The sequence below is a fragment of the Cottoperca gobio genome, chromosome 15 (genome assembly GCF_900634415.1).
Source record: "Cottoperca gobio chromosome 15, fCotGob3.1, whole genome shotgun sequence".
In the NCBI taxonomy this organism is placed as follows: domain Eukaryota; kingdom Metazoa; phylum Chordata; class Actinopteri; order Perciformes; family Bovichtidae; genus Cottoperca; species Cottoperca gobio.
Window position 1 is genome coordinate 7,840,708 of NC_041369.1, and position 22,113 is coordinate 7,862,820.

Genomic DNA, 22,113 nt, shown 5'->3' on the forward strand with positions numbered 1-22,113 from the left:
AAATAGGTTTTTCAAAATGTGTGAATCACCTAAACCATGAGAGGTCTTTGAGCATACAGTCATAAATTATTACAAAAAACATTACGCTAACAGGTCCAGTAATATGTGAGCGTAGCTGCAGAAAGACACACACACACACACACACACACACACACACACACACACACACACACACACACACACACACACACACACACACACACACAAAACCAAAGGTATGATCTCCTCACATGGCTTACACCTGGCGGAGATAATTAGTTACATTAATATTCTTCTATAATCTATCTCTTAAGGTTATCTTAATACAGGGTCTCTATTTTTTCCAATGTAAAAACCTCCACCCATTTGGCATTTGACAGCCTAAAATAAACCATGGGGAGTGTTTAAACCATCTCTGTGACTCAGGTCTGACATGAAAATAAAGCCTTCTCTCCAGTCCCCTTTATTCTCTGAATACTGACCTTTGGCTGAACGGTATATCAGCAGTAGTGCATGGTCAGTACAGACCTCATACTTAATAAAAATGATGAACAGTGACACAATTATATATCAGCATAATGTCCAAACTCTACCATGCTGTGTTTTGCAGCATTATGGACTCATTATAAAATAGCCGACCGGTCCGGGCCACTTGTTTTGACAGAAAGAGGTCCACCACAGCACTGGCACATGTCCTTATTTGTGGCGTCCACCAAGACTAACTATTTGTGACAGTGCCAGGAGAGTGTGTGTGTGTGTGTGTGTGTGTGCGTGCACATTAAGTCCGAGGGGAAGCATGCCTAATGTGGGAGAGAAACAGTGAATCAAACATGGCCACTAGCCAGCGTCAGTGTTCCCTTCTTGGAGAATTAGCCTGTCAATCTGTCCTAATTCCTGAGGACATAGGCTGTTCTTAAAACCCAGGTTGAGTTTAAACTAGATAGACTGACTCTCTCAACTCTTTTCCCAGGATAGGGCAGGCTGGCAGAATGGGTGGCAGGTCAAGCCGCACCGGAGAGCAGAGCTGCTGCACAAATACAAGTGTAGTCCAGGCAGGGTCAAGCTGACACTTGAAAGTCTGCAGTTACACTTTTCGCTCAGTTAGTTCACATGATTTTGTGTTTCTAGGTGAGAATCCAGAAGAATAGGACCCGATGTGTTGGCTGGCTGACCACCTCACGTCAGCCAGGTTGTGTGTGGGATATCTCTAACCCACCGGGAGACATTTAGGTCTGCAGAGGAATTTTTAAAAGTATAAATACTGGGCACTGTTGATGGTGAGATCATGGCGGCAGCACCATCACGTATGTTTAGTTTCCTCTCCCAACCTTACACCATTGTTGTGTCTGCTGCTAACCTTACTTCACAACAATCCTGCCTCCACTGTTCGTGGGCAGAACTGCATCTTGTGCACACATTGCATGCAGTTGTGAGTTTTAATAAAACATTAAATAAATCCTTGTTTTCTTGCAATTCTGTCTGCCACCGGGTGAGATCTGCGTGGAAAACGAAGTCTCGCTTTACGGCACAGGAGAAGTGCGTTAACCATTCAGCAACCAGGAACGGGAAGAGGAGAGCGCTTGTTGTCCGCGATAGCCATCAGGAGCTTTTCCCGATTATCAAAGAGTCTCAATGTAAGTTCTTTGCAGTGCGTCATGTGTGGTAGTTGCTAGTTGTAGTCGGCGCCAACAATAATATCAAGGTTTAAAAGTCGTCTGTTTCCACTTTAAGTTATAAGGACATCATTTCTACTTGGATTTATCAGCGATGGACATCAAAGATTTGAGAGAACCCGAGTTCACACAGTGTGTATGATAAGTTCTGACTAAGAATAAGAGAAAAACATTTATAAAGAGTACTGTAAGCCCCAAAACGGCCCCCACATACAGCATGTAGACATCTAGAGTTGCTTTGGAGCTAACAATATTACTAGTGCAACTATTAAATGTCATATGTTAAATAACTAAGTTAAGCAAGCAAGCCTGTCGGCACCAGCTCAGCCGAGCCGTGCCCGGGCTGAGAGCTGCCCTGCTGTTGACACTCTGTTTGAGGGCGAGAGGCCATCCGCGTCTGTGTTCTGCCAGCTCATATCTCTAACACCTGTTGCTTGGACCAATTCAACAAGTCTCAACTCAAGCACTTATGTCTGGGTGCGCATGTGTTTAGTGAGACATAAGCTTACTACTGTACGTGTAACTAGAATTACCACCTCTCGGTTGTACGCCTCCGCCAACCAGTCAAGTTGCAGTTTACATCCATGTGTCCAAAATGTCACTTTATCCTATTAGACAGTGTGTAAAATATTTCATAATTAGCATGACTTATTGCGTTATGGCCAAAAACGTTCATCTTTTTAGGTCACAGTGACCTTGACCTTTGATCAGCTAGTTCTAATCAGTTCATTAAGTCCAAGTGGAAATGTGTGCCAAGTTCCTGAGAAATGATGCATTATTATTCCCAAAATCAGGCTGCCGGTAGATTCAGGGTGGTGTTACGTAGTTATTTCACAAGGGAACGCCACAAAGTCCTGCATGGAATATACAACCCCTTTATTTGGTTCAAAACAAATGACAGTGTCAATATTAAAAGAAAAGCAAATAAAGCTATAAATATTACAGACATTAAAAACAGTGAGATCCAGTGATAATAAAAAAAGAAAACTTTAATGTTATGCATTAGTGTTGTGCAGTTTGGGGATGTTATGTAAGCAACTGATAACCACCTTCACAAATCACTGAGCATTCAGAAGAGAGCGTGCTCTTTACGTGGCAATGCTAAAAACACATCTTAACCTGTCGCCTTGTGTGCAGCATCATCACGAGGTCAACAGGGGTTGAGGATGGAAAAATGTAAGTGATGTCGAAATAACATTCAAGGGGCCGTGTTCCCTGTGCGGAGTCAAATCAAACAGAAGGATGCAGAAAAACTAGAGAGAGAATGGATGCTGCAGGACTTATTGATGTTTTTTTAAGTAAATGTAAATGACACATAACTGATTAATGAGGCCAATGGGTGAATGGGTACGTACATAGATAGTGAGTGCCTACTGCATTGTTCGAGCCTGTGTAGAGCTAAGCGTGGCGAGACAACTGGGAGAGGCAGCAGAGAGCACTTTCACAGACAGGGAGGAGACACACAGACGAAGATTAACAGACACAGACAGACATTGCTGGGAGGTGAGTATGCACGTATATTAAAAAGGTGCAGTGGTGTGACGCCGTGTGTTCTAGGCGCGGTAGAGCAAGATCCTTTCAGCACAGTCCTGGCCGACCAAGCCGGCATACTGCTGCACCTCCGTCTCGTCGCTGGAGCCTTTGCGTTTGCGGGAGTAGGCGGCGTAGGGCATGACGGCCCGTCTGTATAGCACCAGAGCTCTGCTCACATCCTTCAGCACCCGAGGATCTCCTGAATCACAAACATGAGAATGGAATGAGGAGCAGTGCAGAAACATCAAGCAAAAAAAACACCGTCCTTATTTCACCTTATTCTTAAGAGTTAACCTCCGAGTGACTTGGCAAGGATACACCATTATTCCGAGAAGCTGTTGGAGGAGCAGAAAGCTTTTTTTTCTTCCCCCACAGCTAATTCCACTATACCCTCAACCTGGAGTCATGGTGGTGCGTGAGCAGGCGAGTTAGTTGGCCCTTGTTTACAGGGCCTTGCTCCCCCCTGGCCTGCCAAACTCAGCATTTCATTAGGTCCTGTGTCATACACTGCCAGCTCCCATCAGACCAGTAAAAACACTGCTAATCTCAGAAGTGTGCGTGTTCAGCAGCTAACAATGGTCCTCTGGAGAGTCGGATGGAAAAAAAGGGTAAAAAAATAAAAATAAAAATGATGACCCTCGCTCCGACACTAAAACCGCTGCCTCCAGGAGTGAGAGGTTGAGCCAAGCTGCCCACAGCTGGCGCCAGGAGGACATGCAAGGGGTAGCACAGCAGGGAGTATCTACTGGAGACAAACTAACACACATATACTGCACACAATGTGTGACTCCTAGTGGCTCTCAAAATCATCCACTCCAGTCAGAAATTGAGGAGTTCTTCATTTTCATTCGCTGCAACTTCAACAAGTGTTGATGTCATTCTAATTGTCCTCTTAAAAAGCTTGTATGTCTCTCCTTAGCTCTTAGCGAAGCCCTTTATCTTCTCTAAGCATTCTGCTGTTACAATTTTTAATTCATACCGTGCCTTCTGAAATGTACACCCCACACACACACCATTTCAATCAATCAGCCTGCTTGTCTGGAGCAATCCTGGCCTAGCTAAGAGGAAGCAGATGAAAATAAACTTCAGGCCAGGCAGTGACTTGCTCGCCAGGCCCATGGCGACACATCAGTCAAACAGGAGCGAGTTAGATTTGGTATTAATAGAGCTCTGGGGCCTCCCACTCGCCACTACCGCTCCCCATGACAACACCCATGTGGCTCACAGCTGAGCATCCAGGTGGTACGAGTGATGCAAATTCACATATTTCGGCCTAATTCCTAAAATGTTCTTCACAGTGCTGCTTAATCCCACCTGATCACCTAATAAACTGGGAGAACAAGACAACAGAGAGAACAACTGCAAACCTGTGATGTAATGCCGCAAACAATAGGTCTTTACTCTTGTGCCAGATGTTAAAAGGGATTCCCAGTTTACAAAGCACTCACAGGCTTTGACTGAACTGTGGCTATTCAGGGGCTGGATGTGATCAGAAAACATGTTCAAACCAATGTGAGGTAACCAACTCTGCTGCTGTGATCAGTTCAAATACATCATTGATCGTAGACGATGGTCAGGACTAACGTGACGCACCAGACGCTTTGTTACACAGAAACTTCTGGGAAGCTGTCACTGGAAACTGGAAAAGGGCAGGCACTGTCAAACAAATGTGATTGGATGAACCGTCCGTCTATCACGGGCTAACTTCAACCAGTCAGATCAGCGGAGCCAGTTTGTAAGAGTGAAAAAGAAATGGAGAAAAGTCTTCAGTGCACTTCTATGCTCTTTTTTAAATTAAGAAATACTCTGATGCTACTGCAGAGCTACGCTAACCTCTTCAGGAGGCACAAACTAACACACAGTAGCTCCTCGCAGGACTCTGATGGACACAAATGTATCACTTGAAGCCCGACGAGATGGATTTTCTTGTGATCTCGAGAAATATTCGAGATGGGATTCACAAATGAGAGAATTCAAATATACACGTGTGTTTAGGTAGATATACGTGAGTGAATGTCCCAACCATTCATGTACAACTATGGTCTCTCACTTAAGCACAGGCACTACCTGAAAAGTAAGAGCCAGAGGAAAGAAGAGCGCTGGGTATAAACATAAAGCCCGGAGGCTCCTTAGCTCTCACAACCCCCCAATCTCCATAAAAGATATTTTCATATATTTCAACTTTCCCTGCGGATTCATATTTTATTTATTAGCCTCATTTCCTTGCTCAGTAATGCCCTAACCACTGAGTCTTCCTCCTTTTCTAAAAACTGCTGAGTCACACAATCAAAGAATACTTGATCTAAACTTTTAAATGAAGCAAATCCGCAGTAAGTCTCACCGTGCAGGGGGGGGGGGGGGATGGGTTTTAAAAGATGTAAACATGTTATGTAACTTCCACACGACGGTAATTTTGGTCCATAAAGAATTTATGCGTCCTGATGGGATGAAAGTGAAAATATTTAAAAGTTTGAGGCTTCCTTAATAACTTAAGCTGCCTTCAGCATCGTCTCTCTAAGCGCCATGTGCCTGCTCATGTTCTTTATCAGTGTGACAGCCCACTTACACCACAGTTACGCAGAGGTACACGTGTCCACTCGAATGCGACACCGCTCTAAAGCACCCCTGTCCCCTTGAGAAGATGTTACGTTGTGAACATTTCACAGAGCAACCTGGATAGCAGCGTGCAGCTTTAAGATGCTCTATTAACCTCAACAGTTATACTGAGCAGAGGTCTCTCTCTCTCCCTCTCCCTCTCTCCCTCTCTCTCCCTCTCCCTCTCTCTCCCTCTCTCTCCCTCTCTCTCTCTCTCCCCCTCTCTCTCTCTCCCTCTCAAGGCAATCCAAACATCCGCTCCTCACATAAACATCTTTCACTGCTTCTTCACTCACTCCAGTAGTGCCCCCCCCCCACCCGCCCTCATGTTGAGTAGCTCCAGACCCCGTTTCCCGCCAGGCCCACCGGACGTTCAGTGACACGCCGCTTTCAGATCACGGCTCCTCCGGGTCGGGGTTCAAGGGTCGGGGGGAAGAGGAGTGGTGAGGGTCGGCCTGGGAGAGAGAGGGTCAGAGCCGAGGTTACGGGCCTTGACACCTCGCCACGCTCCCATCTCGCTTCCCATCAATTTCAACTTTCAAAACTACTTGCTTAACACCGGACGCTGCTGAAAAGCAGGCCATCAGGGTTGTGACCACTTCCTATGACCCAATGTTGCAAATCTAAAACAGGGCTCACATTTGAATGCAGAAAGGCCAAAATGGTGGTGTAGGGTAGTGAGTAAGAAGACTGCTCTTTGACCGGAAGACCTGGGTTCAAGCCCCCGGGTTAGAACGCATCCGTCCAGCTGACCCTGAATCTCTGTAGCTGACCATGAATTTTAACCTCCACGGTAAAGAAAGCAACAAGACAATTCTCCTGCATTATAAAGGATATTTATACATGTTTTATTCAAAGGAGGGAACAGTTCATCCACAATGGTAAGATTGTAGAAGATCCGGCGGGGAAATGCAACTAATGATTATTTCATTATCTGTAAACTGTCGAATATTTTAGATAGTGAAAAGTGTCCATCACAGCTTCTCATTGTCCAAGGTGATGACTTTAAAGTCTCGTTTTGTCAAGATATTTGTCAAGATATTTGGGCAATTTTTGCATGCAGAATTACTTTCTAACGATTAATCGATTATCAAAATAGTTGCAGATTATTTTTCTGTTGATCTACTAATCGATTAGTCATCTAATCATTGCAGCACAAGTAAGGCTGAGGAGCAGAACGCCTGCTGAAGAGCAGAGCAAAGTGGCCCTGGCAGTGAGACATATGAAAGTGTATATACTGTAAAAGCTAGAAATGTAGCTAAGAAGGCAGGGGGGGGGGGGGGGGGGGGAATGGTTGGATGCCGTTAGGCTAGCACTGTCGCCCCCACCTAATGTTTTGGCTTCACTTTGCGTGGCTGAAAGCACAGATACTGTAGATCTCAGAGGCAATCAGCTTGATGAGAAGTGAACGTGTGTGTGCGTATAAGACATGAAAGAAGATCCAGCAGAATGAGAATATTCTAATTTCAACATTTTTGATATTTATGCAACATAGTGTAGTGTGTGTATGCAATGTGTCGTTTTGTGTGTGTGGTTTGGCGCCTGCTGGACTCACTCAAGGTCCGGGAGGTGGGAGGGGAGGGGGGGGGGCTGACTACTTGTGTCTTTTCACAAGTGTTGATCTTGCTGAGTGGGCAATGCCCCTACTTCTTTCTCCGCCAAGCAAACACTAGATTATGAGTGTGTGTGCGATAACACATATGTGCTGTGTAGGATGTGTGTCTCTATGTGTGTGTGTGTGTGTGTGTGTGTGTGTGTGTGAGTACATACTGTATTAGTTAGAGGCCTAAACGAGGCCCCGGGGCCATCGATGTGTCCGCAACAGGCATGTAATCAACGTGAGCCTTCAGCTTTGGACAGAGTTGTGTAAACTTTAGATTAGCTGTCTTTAGACACCTCATTAAGACAGCTCTGTAACCCGGTCACCCTTACAATCTGAGCGCACCCCAGCCCTTTCTCACCCCTTGTTTAGGCCTGGAGTTCGAGGCAGGGCCTTCTAACAAGCCTGAGCTGGAACATTTTGGTGAAAACTGAAATTCCTGAAAAACATTGTATGTCAAGTTGTTTGAATCTTTTTTATTTTAAGATAAAGAAGCTTTGTTCTCACTTCCAAGTGTTCCAAGTTGTACCATCACGTTTGTACTGTAAGTGCAATTGTTCTATTTGGGCTTCACGGCACTGAAACATGTATTGCATTCATCCAACTACTAGCAGGTTCAAGGTTTCTTTCACATGCTAATCAACTTTAAGAGTATCTTTTGAACGGCTACAAACACATTCTGACTACTTTTATTTCATTATCTTTTTAAAAATAATTTACAGTTCAATAATCCAAAATAGCATTGTTGTTATTGTGTCTAAACTTAATCTCTACCAAGCTTTTTGAAGAAGAACCCTTGAACTCATGCGTTTAATGAGATAAACGCTGTTATTAATAGAACATTCAGGATCCGTACTTGACAACCAGCCTAAAGGCGGTTGATATAAATGATATATTCTGTTAAATGTTTGGTGTTAGTCAACAGAACAAAATAAAGTCAAGAGTAGACAGACAACATAAGTCTAACACACAAAGGCCAAAGTACAAATCGTCTTTATCTAAACCGCAAAATAAAAGTTCCTCCTAAAAGAAACATAGGAGCTTCCCACACCATGACATGCAGTCAGGACTTCCCCAGGACTTGACAGTCAAATTGCAGCACGTCTTTATTTAGGCCACAAACAAGCCACACATTGATAAACTGCCAATTAGGGACCGGGCCACAGGCCTCCACAGTGTGCCATGCTGCTAACCTGGCGATGACACTGCAGGCTGACCTGGTGGCGCTGGGTGTATTTCTGGAGAAGGCTCAAACCTGCACACAACCACTACAGTCTGGCACCACACAGCTTTGGCAACCGGCCTGAGAGCTTACCATCAAGACAGCTAGGCCTGAAATAATGTCCAGACCCGTCCAAGATCAACAGTCCACACAGGAATGGAGGCACCGCAAGAGCCACTGACACACAAACACGCTCTGGCCACAGTGAAAACGGCTAACTCTGAAACCGCCACCGTGTCCTCAGTAATTTGTGCCTACTCAGGGATTAGTGGTATGATTGACAGGAAAAAGTCAGACCTACCACTGCCTAAGTTGTTAATGGAAATGTTGTAAATGACCAGCCTACTATTGGCTTTGTAGATGCCCTTATTTCTCCTGGGTGTGGTGCTTTCATTTTATTGTACTTCTCTCTCTTCTAGTGCCAGCACACAACTATCAGCCTCCCTCCCTTTCTCTTCCCATCTCCATAAAACCAAAGTCTCCCTCCATCTATTCTGCATTTACTCCCTCTCTTACCCTCCATCTATCGATCCCAGTGTGCTTGACAATCAAATTGTTGTCCATTGTCCATTACTGTCCATCAGCGGCTTTTTCCTGTTTACAGGCACCTGCAATATCGACAGTGTGTGTAGGTATTAAAGGATTGTATCGCTGATTGCAATAAAAACAGCTCGCTATCATGAAAAACAGAGCTTGATTTAAAAAAGCAGGAATTATCATGAAAGGACAATTAAAATGTGTCCATTACTTACGCAGGGAGACTTTATGATGTAGGCTTACCTTTATTTAAGATTCGATTGTTTTTCACAACAACAAAACAAGACGCGTCCCATCTGTGATGTTTGTACATATTTGTTTCTTAACTAAATGTGAGGTAAAGTGATTCCATCATGTTAACATATTTAAGCATACTGTGATAATATCATTGAATATCATGAATCGCAATTATTTTAGCCAGGATAAATGTGACACGTACTCCTTTTTTATCGTCCCATGACCATAGGTAACCCTATGACCTTAAACCTATGCACAATGTGCACTCATATCTCCCATCATCTTCTAACATAACTCCTATAATATAGTAACCGTACCGTATATATATCACTTTACTTTTTCATTCTGAAGCAGGAGCAGTATCATACCGATTGTCAGTCTACATGATGGTGTGAGTGTTTCTGCTCAGCGGGCGGAGCCATATGATGCAAACTATTTCAGTTGGGTTTATGTGAAAGCTGCGTATTTCATCTAAAAACCACTCAGAGCACAAACATGCAGAACCAACACTGGACAGTTAGCAGAGAGAGGTTCAAGAAATAAGGAGAACAAAACATGTATCGGCCTCTCTGGCTAAGAACTTATGTAGAAAATCATTCAAAACTCTCCTTTCAAAACTGTCAAACCCACTTAGAGTCTATTTAACACTCTCTCTGGCCCCCATCTCTCAGCCCGCCAGTCCAGGCGATGGGCGTCTGCCAGTCTACCGTCTGCATGTGGTTTATTATTGTTAATATCACTATTCATCTAATGGCAACTCGGACCTCCATAATGACGGCGCTGGCTCTGCTCTGACCATGCTGGAGGATCATGGGGAGAGAACACTGCGTGATCAGGAGCTGCTCTGTTTTACCTCCCTTCACGCTGCCTTGGAGCAAGCCAACAGTTTTCAATACACCATCAAAGTGAAACCAGATCAGATGTTAACACAAGGTTCGGGGATTCATCCAGAAGAGCGCGTACGAAGAACTGGAGGATTCAAAGCCAAGCTCACAGCGGCAGGTCAGTATGTTTGAAACATTTAGATTTCTCCCTTTTTTTAAAGATTGAATATGTTAAATTAATAATGGCAACAGTGTCGGGTAGTTGTACCTGCATCAGGATCCTGGTTGAAACGAGCATAGCGGGAGGTCTCCAGCTGGAGGACGCATTGCTCTATTGGTACCCAGGCATAGGTTTCTGGGCACAGGAGGTCTGAAGGCCGGTACTGCCCCTGGGGAATGAAAAGAGGACGGAGAGAAAGTGTTATGGCTCCTGCGTAAACTATTTATTATCGTTTAATCGAAAATCAACAGGAAATATCTAAAATCTTGACAGTTGACTTTTGCTTGTAACAGCTTCTTAAAAGGCAGAATGGGAAAGATTTTTTTGGTTGCGGTTTGTAAAGACAACATTCAAAGTTGGCCCCTAACAAGAGTTAAGGTGCTTGCCAGCAGAAAATGCCAACCCCAGATTCACTCTTGTTTTGGAACAAGCTTTGTCCGCTTGGCCTTTAGTCTCGCTGTATCTGCAGTTTTTCAGTGCTGTGTCCATCATTTTCCTAGCTTCCTCTTTGATGCGTGCTTTACGATCTGACAGCATAAACGTCCCAAACAAAACAAAATAAGAAAACACAGGCAGAGGGCAGAGTCTGAGGATACTGACACTGACATACATAAGAAGTGTCGATAGATTTTGATTGATTATTTTCTTTTGGAAAATCCAACTAACCTTTAAATGCCAGGATGACCTTCAAGTTTTTTATATTGCCATAAATGTACTCATTCAAGCAATTTGAAGAAATAATCTTGGATAGATTAGTAGACTAGTTAAACTATAAAAAATATAACCTGATAAATATATATATGTGCTGCAGCCCTGGCAACACCATTTTCACACTATGCTTGTGACCCTTTAGGGTTAAAGGTTTGACAAGTTGTAAACTGACCTCAGGGTCAGGATCAGGGTTGAGACCTGGATCAAGCCCTGCTCTGTTAAAGTCCTTTGTTTAAGTCATGCTTCTCAGTGTCAGGAGTGTTATGTTGTCTGCGATACTGAGCAGGAAGTGTAAACACACCAGCATATTGTAATGTGTGCTTGTGAAATGGGTACAAGTCTGTATTTGACCTAACATTTTGGATGGAAAAGTAAACCAAGCTGAACAAAAACAGCTGCAGGGCACAGAGGGGGAAAAAAGCGAGTTAGGGGTTGAATGAACAGAAAAGGAGGAGGAAGAGAAAGAGACTCCATTATCAGAGACCTGTGTTCTATCACACGGCACCACCAAACAAACACAAAATGCCGAGATAGCTCTGTAAACAAGCAGGCGCCGGCAACAGGCCCGCTGCACCATCTCAGCACACAATAATATTTATCCTTTTTGAAACATGAACTCCAAAATTTCATCAACACATTTTTTTTTTTTTTACACAATCTGAGGTCAAAAAGTGCTGGACGATTAAACTCGGAAGAAAAAGAAAAAAAACACAGTTGTCATTACAAACTCAAAATAAGCACGACAAAGGAAATACCATCTCTGGCGCTCTGACCACGACCCATCTGTCAGTGGTCCTATATGGAAAATATGCTGCTTGTTTTTACATGCAGGAGAGGATGCCATGAGAATGAACTAGGCTGTTTTACAGCACTGAGAAATGAAAAACAGAAGAATTTGCGGGATACACTCATCATAGGAAGGAGCGCAGGAGACGGGCCAAAACGTATCACTAAATTCATACAGTCACAGGGGCCCAAACTGAGGTCGAGGCTGTACGGGGGGAAGGCAATTCAGAGTGAAACAAAAGAGACGAACATGCTCTAAAGGAATAGCTTGGATGTTTTGAAGTGGGGTTGTATGAGGTACTCAGGAAACAGCAGACGGGAGTATGGCAGTGCTGTGGATCGGGGCAGCAGCTAAACATATGTTCTTTTATATTTCATACTACTTTTTGTTAGGAAGTTAATCATTGTCATAATTCTCTCTAATATCTATTGCTGTGAAAATGTCTCCTTCAAACAACTGTATTTATTAAAGTTTCTCAAACTTCTCTAAATTTGACAAGATTAGAATTGAACACATCATGATAATGTTATAATTTTCCTTCGCCCAATACTCATTTTTACTGAATAGAGCTTGAAGGCACCTTAATCCAACTCTACGGATACTCGGTTCACTGCCTGTTAACAGCTGATGTTAAATATCTTTCCTGCTGCTGATCAACAAGGATTTGTTGTTCACAATGTAGCATTATCAGAGGAAAGATAAGGTGTGTCCTCTATTTATATTGTTCGTATAAAATACATTTAGCTGCTGCCCCCGTCCACAGCAGTACATCGCTTTGCTTCCACACCGTTTCTCCTGTCTGGGGCCTTGGCAACCGTCATTTACTGTAGGTAATACACTGACTATGGATAACCCCCTCCAAAACATCCAAACTATCCCTTTAAGTGCTTCTGCTAACAGATGGATGGTGGTGGAATGCTATGCATCTGTAGCTGCAATGGACACACACATTGATCGGATGCTCTCCATGTCCCGACAACCTACAGCCTTCTACAACTGTCAGCGCAGTCCGCTTGACACTCTCACACTCTACCTCACCTCTATAGACTCCTTCAACACCGCAGTGGGATAAAGCTCTATATGCAGAACCCACCTGCTCAGCAGCAGAGACACAGTGAAACACATACTTCCCGGTATAGGACTCTTCACCCCGACATTGCACTTTAACCCAACCCCGGATGCAAACGGAGATGCGAACGGAGTAGCTAGCATGTAAAGAGAAAGAATGATAACCGTAGAAGAAGAATAAAAACATGCAAAGACACACCTTTGGGTATGCTATTATTCCATGAAGAAAAGGAGTTATGTTTTTGTATGTTTGCATTTTGTATACATATAGTGGATTCCTGATTCCTGAAGGACTCCGTTTTGTGCCTTCAGTCCACAATGTATTTATCCAGTCCTTTGCTGCAAGGCTTCAACAGAAAGAGAGGTCTATCTAACCAACACGAGAGACACAGTCTGGTCATGGCACAGGCACAATTCCTCAATTCTCCCCCTGAAAAGAAGAAAGGATGAAGAGATGGACGGAGGAGTATGAGAGGACACGGCTATTAGTGGTCTGGACAGAGGAGATGGAAAAGAAGAAAGAAAGGTCTGTCCGCTTATTTTCTTTATTGGACTGAAAGTGAAGACTGAGCTCACCGCTGACTTTCTTTATCTTCCCTCTTATTTCTTTTCTATCCCCAGGTTGGCTTGAAAGGCCCTGTAATTCACAGCTACCCCTGCAGCTTCCTTTGGCTCTTCTTCAGCACTGTGTTTTCTGCTTTTGCATCAGCTTGCTCCCAATGTCCATTACTTTATCTAACAGTTATGTATAGCAACAGAGAATGCAGTAATGGTTTCCTGAACCTAAGATCCGTGAGAGAAGACTGCTAGGAGTGAAATGACCTACTCCTACAAATCTATGATCCTGAGTGGCTGTTAGCTTAATACGTGGTGTGAAAAGGTCCCAAGAAGTGATAGTGACTAAAGGCGAATGGCCATGGGATCATTTTCTTGTGTATACATGCATTTTTGAATGTGTTAAGTCATTTGGGTTTGAGGGCTTTGACAGATAACCAGGCTTTCCAGATGAAGAACATATTTTTTTAGGATGGTCCTTCTCTCTCCCCCTTATCTTAATTCTCAAAGCCTCCCTCACAAACCAATCTATCACCATCCCTCCATCTTTCCCTCCTTTCTGCGCTCGCATGTTCAGATGGATACAGAGGTGATGCCGATGACTGACAACCTCTGAAAGGCTCGTTTAAAGAGGCGGATAGCGAGTTGGGGATGAAAAGAAAAACAAGTGGAGAAAGAAGGAAACATGAAGAAACTTCGGCGGATAGACTTGGCTGCCGTCAGAGGTGTGAGAAATGAGAGGGAGATGGGACAGGGACGGGGAGGGACGAGAGAAAATGAGGTGCAGATGGGTAACGGGATGGTATTTAACGTCGCTGAGACGTGGGCCCAGGCTAGCCTGATGGAAGTGATAGCAGCAGTCTGAGTGCCAGGAACGGAGGGGCCCAGCACTGAGAGAGGATGTTGGAAGAGGGAGGGCTTGGAAAGAGACAGAAATGGGGGGAAGAGCTAAGGAGACAGAGGGTGAGATGGAGACAAGAGAAAAAACAGACATAAAAACAAAATGGAGACTGTACATTTACAAGTGGGAGGCAAACTCAGGCATTCAAATCTATTGTTTTGCAGTGCGTTTGTTAATTAATGTGCAGAGGTCGACGTTTATGGGAAGACAATCTTCTACAGTGCAGGTTTCCCTATGAACTGAACTTTAACAAGGCAGAGGGGGAAATCACTCAACCTCATTTGAATAATGAGCCGCCCCAGAGTAAACAATTACACAACCTCAATCATCACAAGTAAATAAACACATATCTCCACAGGGCTTGACATGCAGTTACACAATCATTTGCAGATCTATTATCACTGCCGAGCTCCCCCTGTGACACAGCATCACTCATTCTTTTCAGGCCACACAGACTTTCCGCACACACAGATAGCAGGGGCCCCGCTGTCAGTGAGAACTTTATTACCAACTCAACGACTCAAACGCATAACTGTCACCTTGCTCCTCTCCTTCATTGTGCACCCTTTCCCCCCCCCATTTCTGTCTTGTTTTTTCTCACACACCTCAAGATAGGGAGCGATGCCTCAGGCCCCGTAACTGTGATTTATTTGAAAAGCAATTAATCAGACACATAAATCGAGTGCCTCGCTGCAGCCGAGCAATCCTTGTGAAAACGTACACCGCTTTGCCTTCTGCTTCTTTTCTTCCTCCCTGGATAAGTATGAGTATGGTATGTGTAGAGTTGAAACAGCTTTCATCATGCGAGAGACCATCAGCCACAAGTGTCTTTCACAGGTGGAACAAAATGGTGGACAAATAAAAAATGAATACACCAATTCACATTAAACTCTGAGCTTATTACCAGTTACATTGTTAATTAAATCTATATTTTGCAACAGTAAAAGTGTGTGCCAGGCCAGTCTTTATCAAAACACATCCTCTGGACAGGAAGTGATGAGTGGATGTGTGGAGCAAACAGAGGAAGACATTTATGGATTAATGCAGCCATGCTTTTGGCTCTGGCATAACTATTCATGTCATTTAATGCCAAATATTCCTCTGGTTTCAGCTTCTCAAATGTGATGATTTGCTGCTTTTCTGTTTAGTCGCATTGTGAATTGAATATCTTTGGGTTTTAGACTATTGGTCGGACAAAAAAAATAATCAATTTCAAGACGTCTGCTTGGGCTTTGGGGAATTGTGTTTGTCACTATATTCTGACACCACAGACCAACCAATTAATCATTGAATTGAGAAAATAGAAAATGTATGAGGAGAATGCAGAATCTTTAAATCACTAATTAAAAACTTTTGTTTTCACTTATTCTGAATAATATGAAATGCACCAATATCTAGATATGAGGGAGATCGATGATATAATCACATCTTGCATCAGAGGGAGACTTTTTCAGGATCAGATCATCCACTGCTTCACAGTGACCTCTTTTAGGCTGGTTGGAGGACAGACCAGAAGACAGGAGGTGGACTTGGTGTCCTATAGTAAGAGGGTTTCCCTGCCTCCATCTGCGTTACTTTACACACACACACACACACACACACACACACACACACACACATCTGCTGCTGATTTCCTGCTCATATCTCCTGTTGGGTTTTCAATCACCCTAACCCAAGCTGAGGTGTCCCTTTATGTGTGTGTGTGTGTGTGTGTGTGTGTGTGTGTGTGTGTGTCTGTGTGTGTGTGTGTACAAGTCAGGCATTGTGCAGAATGTCTGACTGCAGTCTCAATGAGCCTATTCTTGTTAACAGTATCGGTGCAGCTCAACAGGAAAGAACATTAAGTTATACAGTAATCTGCTGGTCAACTGAACACCTACTTCAGAATGAGACAGAGCGGCTCCATAATGTGATGTTAGTCTGGTTGCAGGACAGATGAGGTCACTAATGTTAGACCTTGCTCTGTTTGCTTCTGGTGAAAGATATCCAAAAATAACATGCGATACAAAAAGGAGCCTGTTTTATAATATAGGAGGTTGAACACAATAGTGAATGGGATATTATGAAGCATTTGTCGAGCACTCTCAGCAGAACAAGGACATTTGACCCAAACAGACAAATACGCTCACATTTTTGGCCCCGCAGTACGTTATTCAGCTGGTTGTCACTCAGGACGAGCCTGAACTCGGAGGGTATACAAAGGGGCCTAGTGTGACCCGGAGCCGAGCAGACCTAACCTAGGCCGGCCCGGGCCAGCACTCTGACCCAGGGTCACATTCAGTCGATCTTAGTCAAAAAACAATAAACAGGGGCCCTGATCCCTACATCCGTACTCTCTCTCTCAAACATACAGCTCTCATAATACGTCCTAAGACTGTTGAAACGCATACATTCAGCCCAGACAAGGGGGCATGGCCGGGGGCCTCGAGCTGCTGATGGACACACGTAAACAGCGCAGCTCACACAAACACACACGGAGCAAGACAAATAACACTAAAAACGAAGCAGGCTGGACAGAGGCACAACGTCAATGAAAGACATGTCTAAACAAGCCGTGCCTCAGAATAGACCACAGAGACACACTTTCTCCACAGTCTGTGACAAATATATACATTTATGTGTGTGTGTGTGTGTGTGTGTGTGTGTGTGTGTGTAGGTCTCTGCTTGCCCTGAACATGTCTGGGGGCTGCATTTGGGGAGATTTACACTAACTGCTGCTGTTTAAACACTCCGCGCCCACCAAGGCTTTTTCACCCTACTCAACACATTACCACAGGACGACCTTCAAATAAAGCATCCAGGCTGCTAAGTCTCCCCCTTGGGCCCCTAGGGCTCCCTAGACAACCCTCACAATCCCCTCCACCCAGCCCACTCTGTGCACTCCCTCGGCTGGCTATGCGTCACGGCTCAAAAGATGACAGGTTAATGAGGAGAAAATATTTTTACAGGATCACATTTCGACGGTGCCCTGAGAACCAACGGCAGCGCTTTTATGGGCATCAGCTCACAGACGGGGCACTTTTATCTCTTATCTCCTCTGGTCTTTATGGGCAAGGCGAGCTTTTACGCCTGTCTGACACAGACCGCAGCTTACCAACTTGCAGTCAGAGCCACGGCCCCCTAATCTCGGGTCTTAAAACCCCACCTCAAACTTCTGACGCCAAGGCCCTCCACCCACATCTGAATAAGTGTCTGACTGCATTTATGAGACCAGCTCATTCTGTCCAGTAGTGCTTATCAAAGATCTGAAAGCATTCCCTTGCCAAAAAGAAACCAGGCATTTCAGCCAAAGTGGCGCAGCTGCAGCGGGTTTGAAAATAAATAGTGGTGAAGTTAATGGCAAGACAAACACCTCAGGCTGGCAGCTAGAGGGTCCTGGATCTGCTCAGCATGACACCATCTCCAAACTCTCTTTTTCACCCTTGTGACCCTCACACCTTCCCCTCGCTCCTACCCTCCTGCCACCCCTAACTCCGTCCTTCCACACACAGTAAGACTGAATCGTTTGACCCGACATCTTGACCTCTGCTCCCTCAGACCATCACCCTGTCAGCGCTCCTCCTAGGGGGTGCCAAGCAGTGGCTGCCCTCAGACTGCACTGTAGCCTGGTAATGATTTGTTAAAAACATAACTGTAGCAGGACACAAGGAAGAAAAAAAAAGAGAAGAGAAAATGATCAAAAACTTTAAACAAATATTTCTGCTGAGAGGTGAACTGTTGGTGGTCTGCTGTCGAGCTAAATCAAACAGAACTGTTTCTGTCAGAAAGACTCCAATTTAAGAGAGGGGGAGGGAAGCTGGAAGGCAACGAAAGTGCTTTTGGCGTATACATTTCACGGAGAGGGTGAAAATGTGCCTGGTGGGTTTGATCATATTTTGATGGGCGGAGGTTCACAAGGATGGTTGGAAGGTAATGCTACTGGCAAAGAAAAGACCTTCTAAAAACGACAGAATTTCATCTAAGTAAAGGAACACAGAACTGAAAAGGAAAGAAAAAGAAATATTACGGTAAACACATGAGGCCATCGGCTTTCAACATGAACACTGGCCTCACCACAGTAACTTTATACCACCTCTATTTGAGCCGTCATGACTTGGTGCATCTTACCATGCAGAAATGACAATACACTGCAAAAACTCTCACTCCTGCCTGCTAACCCAGTAATAACAAATGGCTAAATGAACAAGATGTGATGTCATGTTTTATCTCTGAATGAAATCAGTTGCAAGTTTGTTCAGTCGGATCCCTTCTCTCTCTATCAATCTTTCACCCCGCATCCAGCCATGGTGGCTGGTTTCCTGAACAGTTGCTGAAAGACGAACGGAAACAAAATAAAACGAGGGACAGAAAGAGGGAAAGGGGGTGGCTGTGCAGTGCCTGTAGGGCCTGTGAAGCGTAAAACACAAACACTGCTGTTCACTGTAAACCTTTACAATACAACTCTATCAAAAGGGTTAGAAAGTTTATACTGAGACAAGGAGGGGAAAAGAAGAAAGTATTGCGCTCATGAACAACATAGTAAATCTAAAAGAAGTTGTGTACTGTACGGAACACGCAGGGATGGGGGCCTCTAGATGCCTCAAACTCATTCACTGTCACTCTCAATCTGCCCAGATGTACAACAAGTGACACGCAGAATGTGAGGTCACACACATATGCATAACAGACTGTCTGAATGGGCCCCTTGAGTGAAAATAACATGCATGCAGGGTCCTGATAGTTGTGGCTTGGAGCCTTTTAGCATGTCAAAACCTGCCACCGCGTACCTGGAGAGGAAACTGTGTGAGGGAGAGATTCATTACACTCATATACACTGCAGGTTATCGATGGCACTGCTTTGATTCAGAAGCTGAGAATTGTTTTTCTTATTCGGTCCTAAGCTTTTCAGGGTTGATTTGATTGAACTGAAATGAAATCAGTGGGGAAAGGAAATTGTACGAGAGGACCTTTAGTATTGATCACTATTCAACCTTTAAAATCTTCTCCGGGTGCAGCTCATGCGCATGCTGAGAAAATGAGGTCCGGTGTACATGCCTGAGCTGGGAGGTAATTTGTCATGTCTAATTGATGTCATGAGAACTAAGCTCATGCAGCAGGTGACAGAAAAGCCTGCAGGCACACACTGATTAAGGCAAACCTTAGCAAAGCAGCAACTATCTGAAACCTACATCTAATTCTTTTATATCCCAACATACTCCTCCGCACAGGGGCTGACACCTGGATGGATTCATTTCAGGTCCACTGAATTCAAAAGGCATGTGGTAAACTGCTGGCTGTTGCTAGAGAACTGACCGGCTCTCTGACAGTGTTTGTTGTTTGTGGGCGAGGAGGAGTTGGTTTGAAAGGAAACGGAGGTGCAGCTGCCGCGAAATGGGCTCTTTAAAAAGTCAGTGAAGTACCGCCGGGAAACGAATAATCCTTTTCATCTTGCCTCCTTTTCTCATTTGGCACACATTTTGTCACTCCTTTTTTTCTCTCTCCATCTGTCCTCTTCCTCCTCCTTTCACTTATTTTGCTCCTTCTTTCTTCCCCTCTGTGGAAAGTTTAATGGTTTCCTGGGCTCAGAACGAGACATTCTTTCACTGTGAACAATAATAACAAGAGTAAGAGCCACTTCTTGTAACTCTCTCACTCCCTCACTAACTGGGTACGACTCAGTATTCTGTCAGCATGCGTGCATGTGTGTGTATGCTACACTTGAAAAAAGCTTGATCTGTTAAAAACCAGGTACTGCAGATCGGTAAAGCCAAGTGGGCGACCGCCTCGTTTGTTTTCATCAAAGTCTGCTTATTCAGTACCGACACGGACAAGTGCTCACACATACACACATCTCTGCAAAGAAATGGAAAATCACTACAACGTGGCAGCGATCTTGTACTCCTTCTTCTGTCCTTAACGAAAAGTGGAAATGTATCAAATGAAAGCTAATGAAACTCTGAGCACATTTTGTGAGCTGCTGAAGCTGGATGGCGGAGTTATTGGAAGACAGGGGAATAAAAACATGGTGAGAAAAACGTGCCATTTGAAGTGCAGGGTAAGGCACTTATTCATGGTTTTAATAGATAAAAATGCAAATGCAGATCATGTCAAGAGCTGAACATCATGGAATAGAAGAAGATTATTAACTATCGCAGTATTTAGATTTATAGGCTTATTGCAAAATGCATGCAGTGACAGGCTTTTTTTTGTTTTGTTAGGGAAGCACTCTTGCACTATGCACGCTTATCACCGAGCTGCAGCAGACTTTCAGTGTTTATTCTCATTTGACCACAATCCATCCAAACAAGCTACACATAGGCTGCGTGACATTTAAGGCTAATATCAACAAGCCAGAGAATTTAGCTCAGAGTGCTTTCACAAGCCAACATCAGTTTTGATTGAACTCGATTAAATGAAATGTTCGTTTGGGCAGTTTTGAACGCGGTAATCGTACTCTGGTGCGGACCAAAACAAATTGTCGGAGACCGCTTGCGAGAGATGGTCTCGGACCGTTTCCAAGCAAAGCCTAGTGCGGTTTGATTGCAGCGAGAACATAATGCGACCCAAATGCAGGAAGCGAACCAAAAAGGCAGGATTATGGGCTGCCTGCATTGGAGTGAAAGAGGATTGATTTGGACTTCTGCAGAAGTCCGATGTTTAGTTGACATCTAGGCCGAAAAGAAGATAAATAATATGCTAAATAAAGTCCACAAAAATAAAATAGTGACGTTTCTAAAACTAATTTGAGATAAACCAGAGGAGAAGGGATTCAGAGCCGAATCAAAGTTAAAACACTTTTAAGTCTGCGTAATTTCCTGCATAGAAGTTGCAGCTCTCAAGCTCCTTTGTACACTCCCCAAAGAAAATTATTTTTTAAATTGGTCCGCACTGTGAAACCAAACCAGACTAAATAGAGAAAACAAACCGAAAGCATCAATTTCACTCCGATTCAGATTAGCCAAACGGACTATGGCTTGTGAAAGCAGCCTAAGCCACAAAGCCTCAGCTGCTCGGTCTAAAGTCACGAGAGAGGTTAACTCGATGACTTTTAGCTTCACATGAGATGCAATGTGGAAAAAAAGAAGAGTGGCAGAAGGGCCAAGACCTTTGGTCTCATTTAGCCTCCAACAGCTTCACCTTCTGCTCTCTACAGCTCAACATCAGAGGGCCAGAGAGGGCCAAAGGAGCAAGGACAGGAGCCAGGGGCAGGATGTCACGTCTAGCCCTGAACCCACCAGCCAAACCAGCAAGGCTCTGTGGGACGCTCAGTCCCAGCTTTGAGAACAAAGGACAGGGTCTGACACTGGCCAGGCAGCCTCCTGTTCCTGGCTGAACTCCAAGTCTTCTAGGACCCTTTAAGGCTGCTCTCTACAGGACCATGTCCAGGCTTTGGCACTGCTAAGAAGCTGTTCCCGTGGGCATGCAGAGATGTGACCTGGCAGAAAAGATTTTCCTCCCAACTCAGAACTCCAGAACACTCTAAAAAGGAAAAACAGATAAGAGTCCACCCTTAGACTGGAGCCTGACAGTCAAATCCCTAACACGCATGCAGCAGAATACGAGGGGACAGGACGGACAAAAGAACAGTTCAGGTAGAGGCTTAACAAAGTGTTACCTTACTACTAGTTTTAAAAACTCTCCAGTATGTCTATGAACAATATATACTGTAGTCACTATAAAAAGCCTTTCCCA

At 44.2% G+C, this 22,113-nt stretch overlaps 1 protein-coding gene across 4 annotated transcripts in view; it reads right to left on the bottom strand.

Annotated features, from left to right (window-relative positions):
• Positions 1-2,511: 2,511 nt before the first annotated feature.
• ate1 (arginyltransferase 1) overlaps positions 2,512-22,113 on the bottom strand; it is a 59,901-nt gene continuing 40,299 nt past the window's right edge. For all 4 annotated transcript variants that reach the window (XM_029449330.1, XM_029449328.1, XM_029449331.1 and 1 more), the window contains 2 exons: positions 10,469-10,589; positions 2,512-3,384 (listed from right to left, as the gene is read on the bottom strand). In XM_029449330.1, the coding sequence (XP_029305190.1) occupies positions 3,206-3,384; positions 10,469-10,589 (300 nt within the window). In that variant the 3' untranslated portion in view covers positions 2,512-3,205. The remainder of the gene's footprint in view (positions 3,385-10,468; positions 10,590-22,113) is intronic.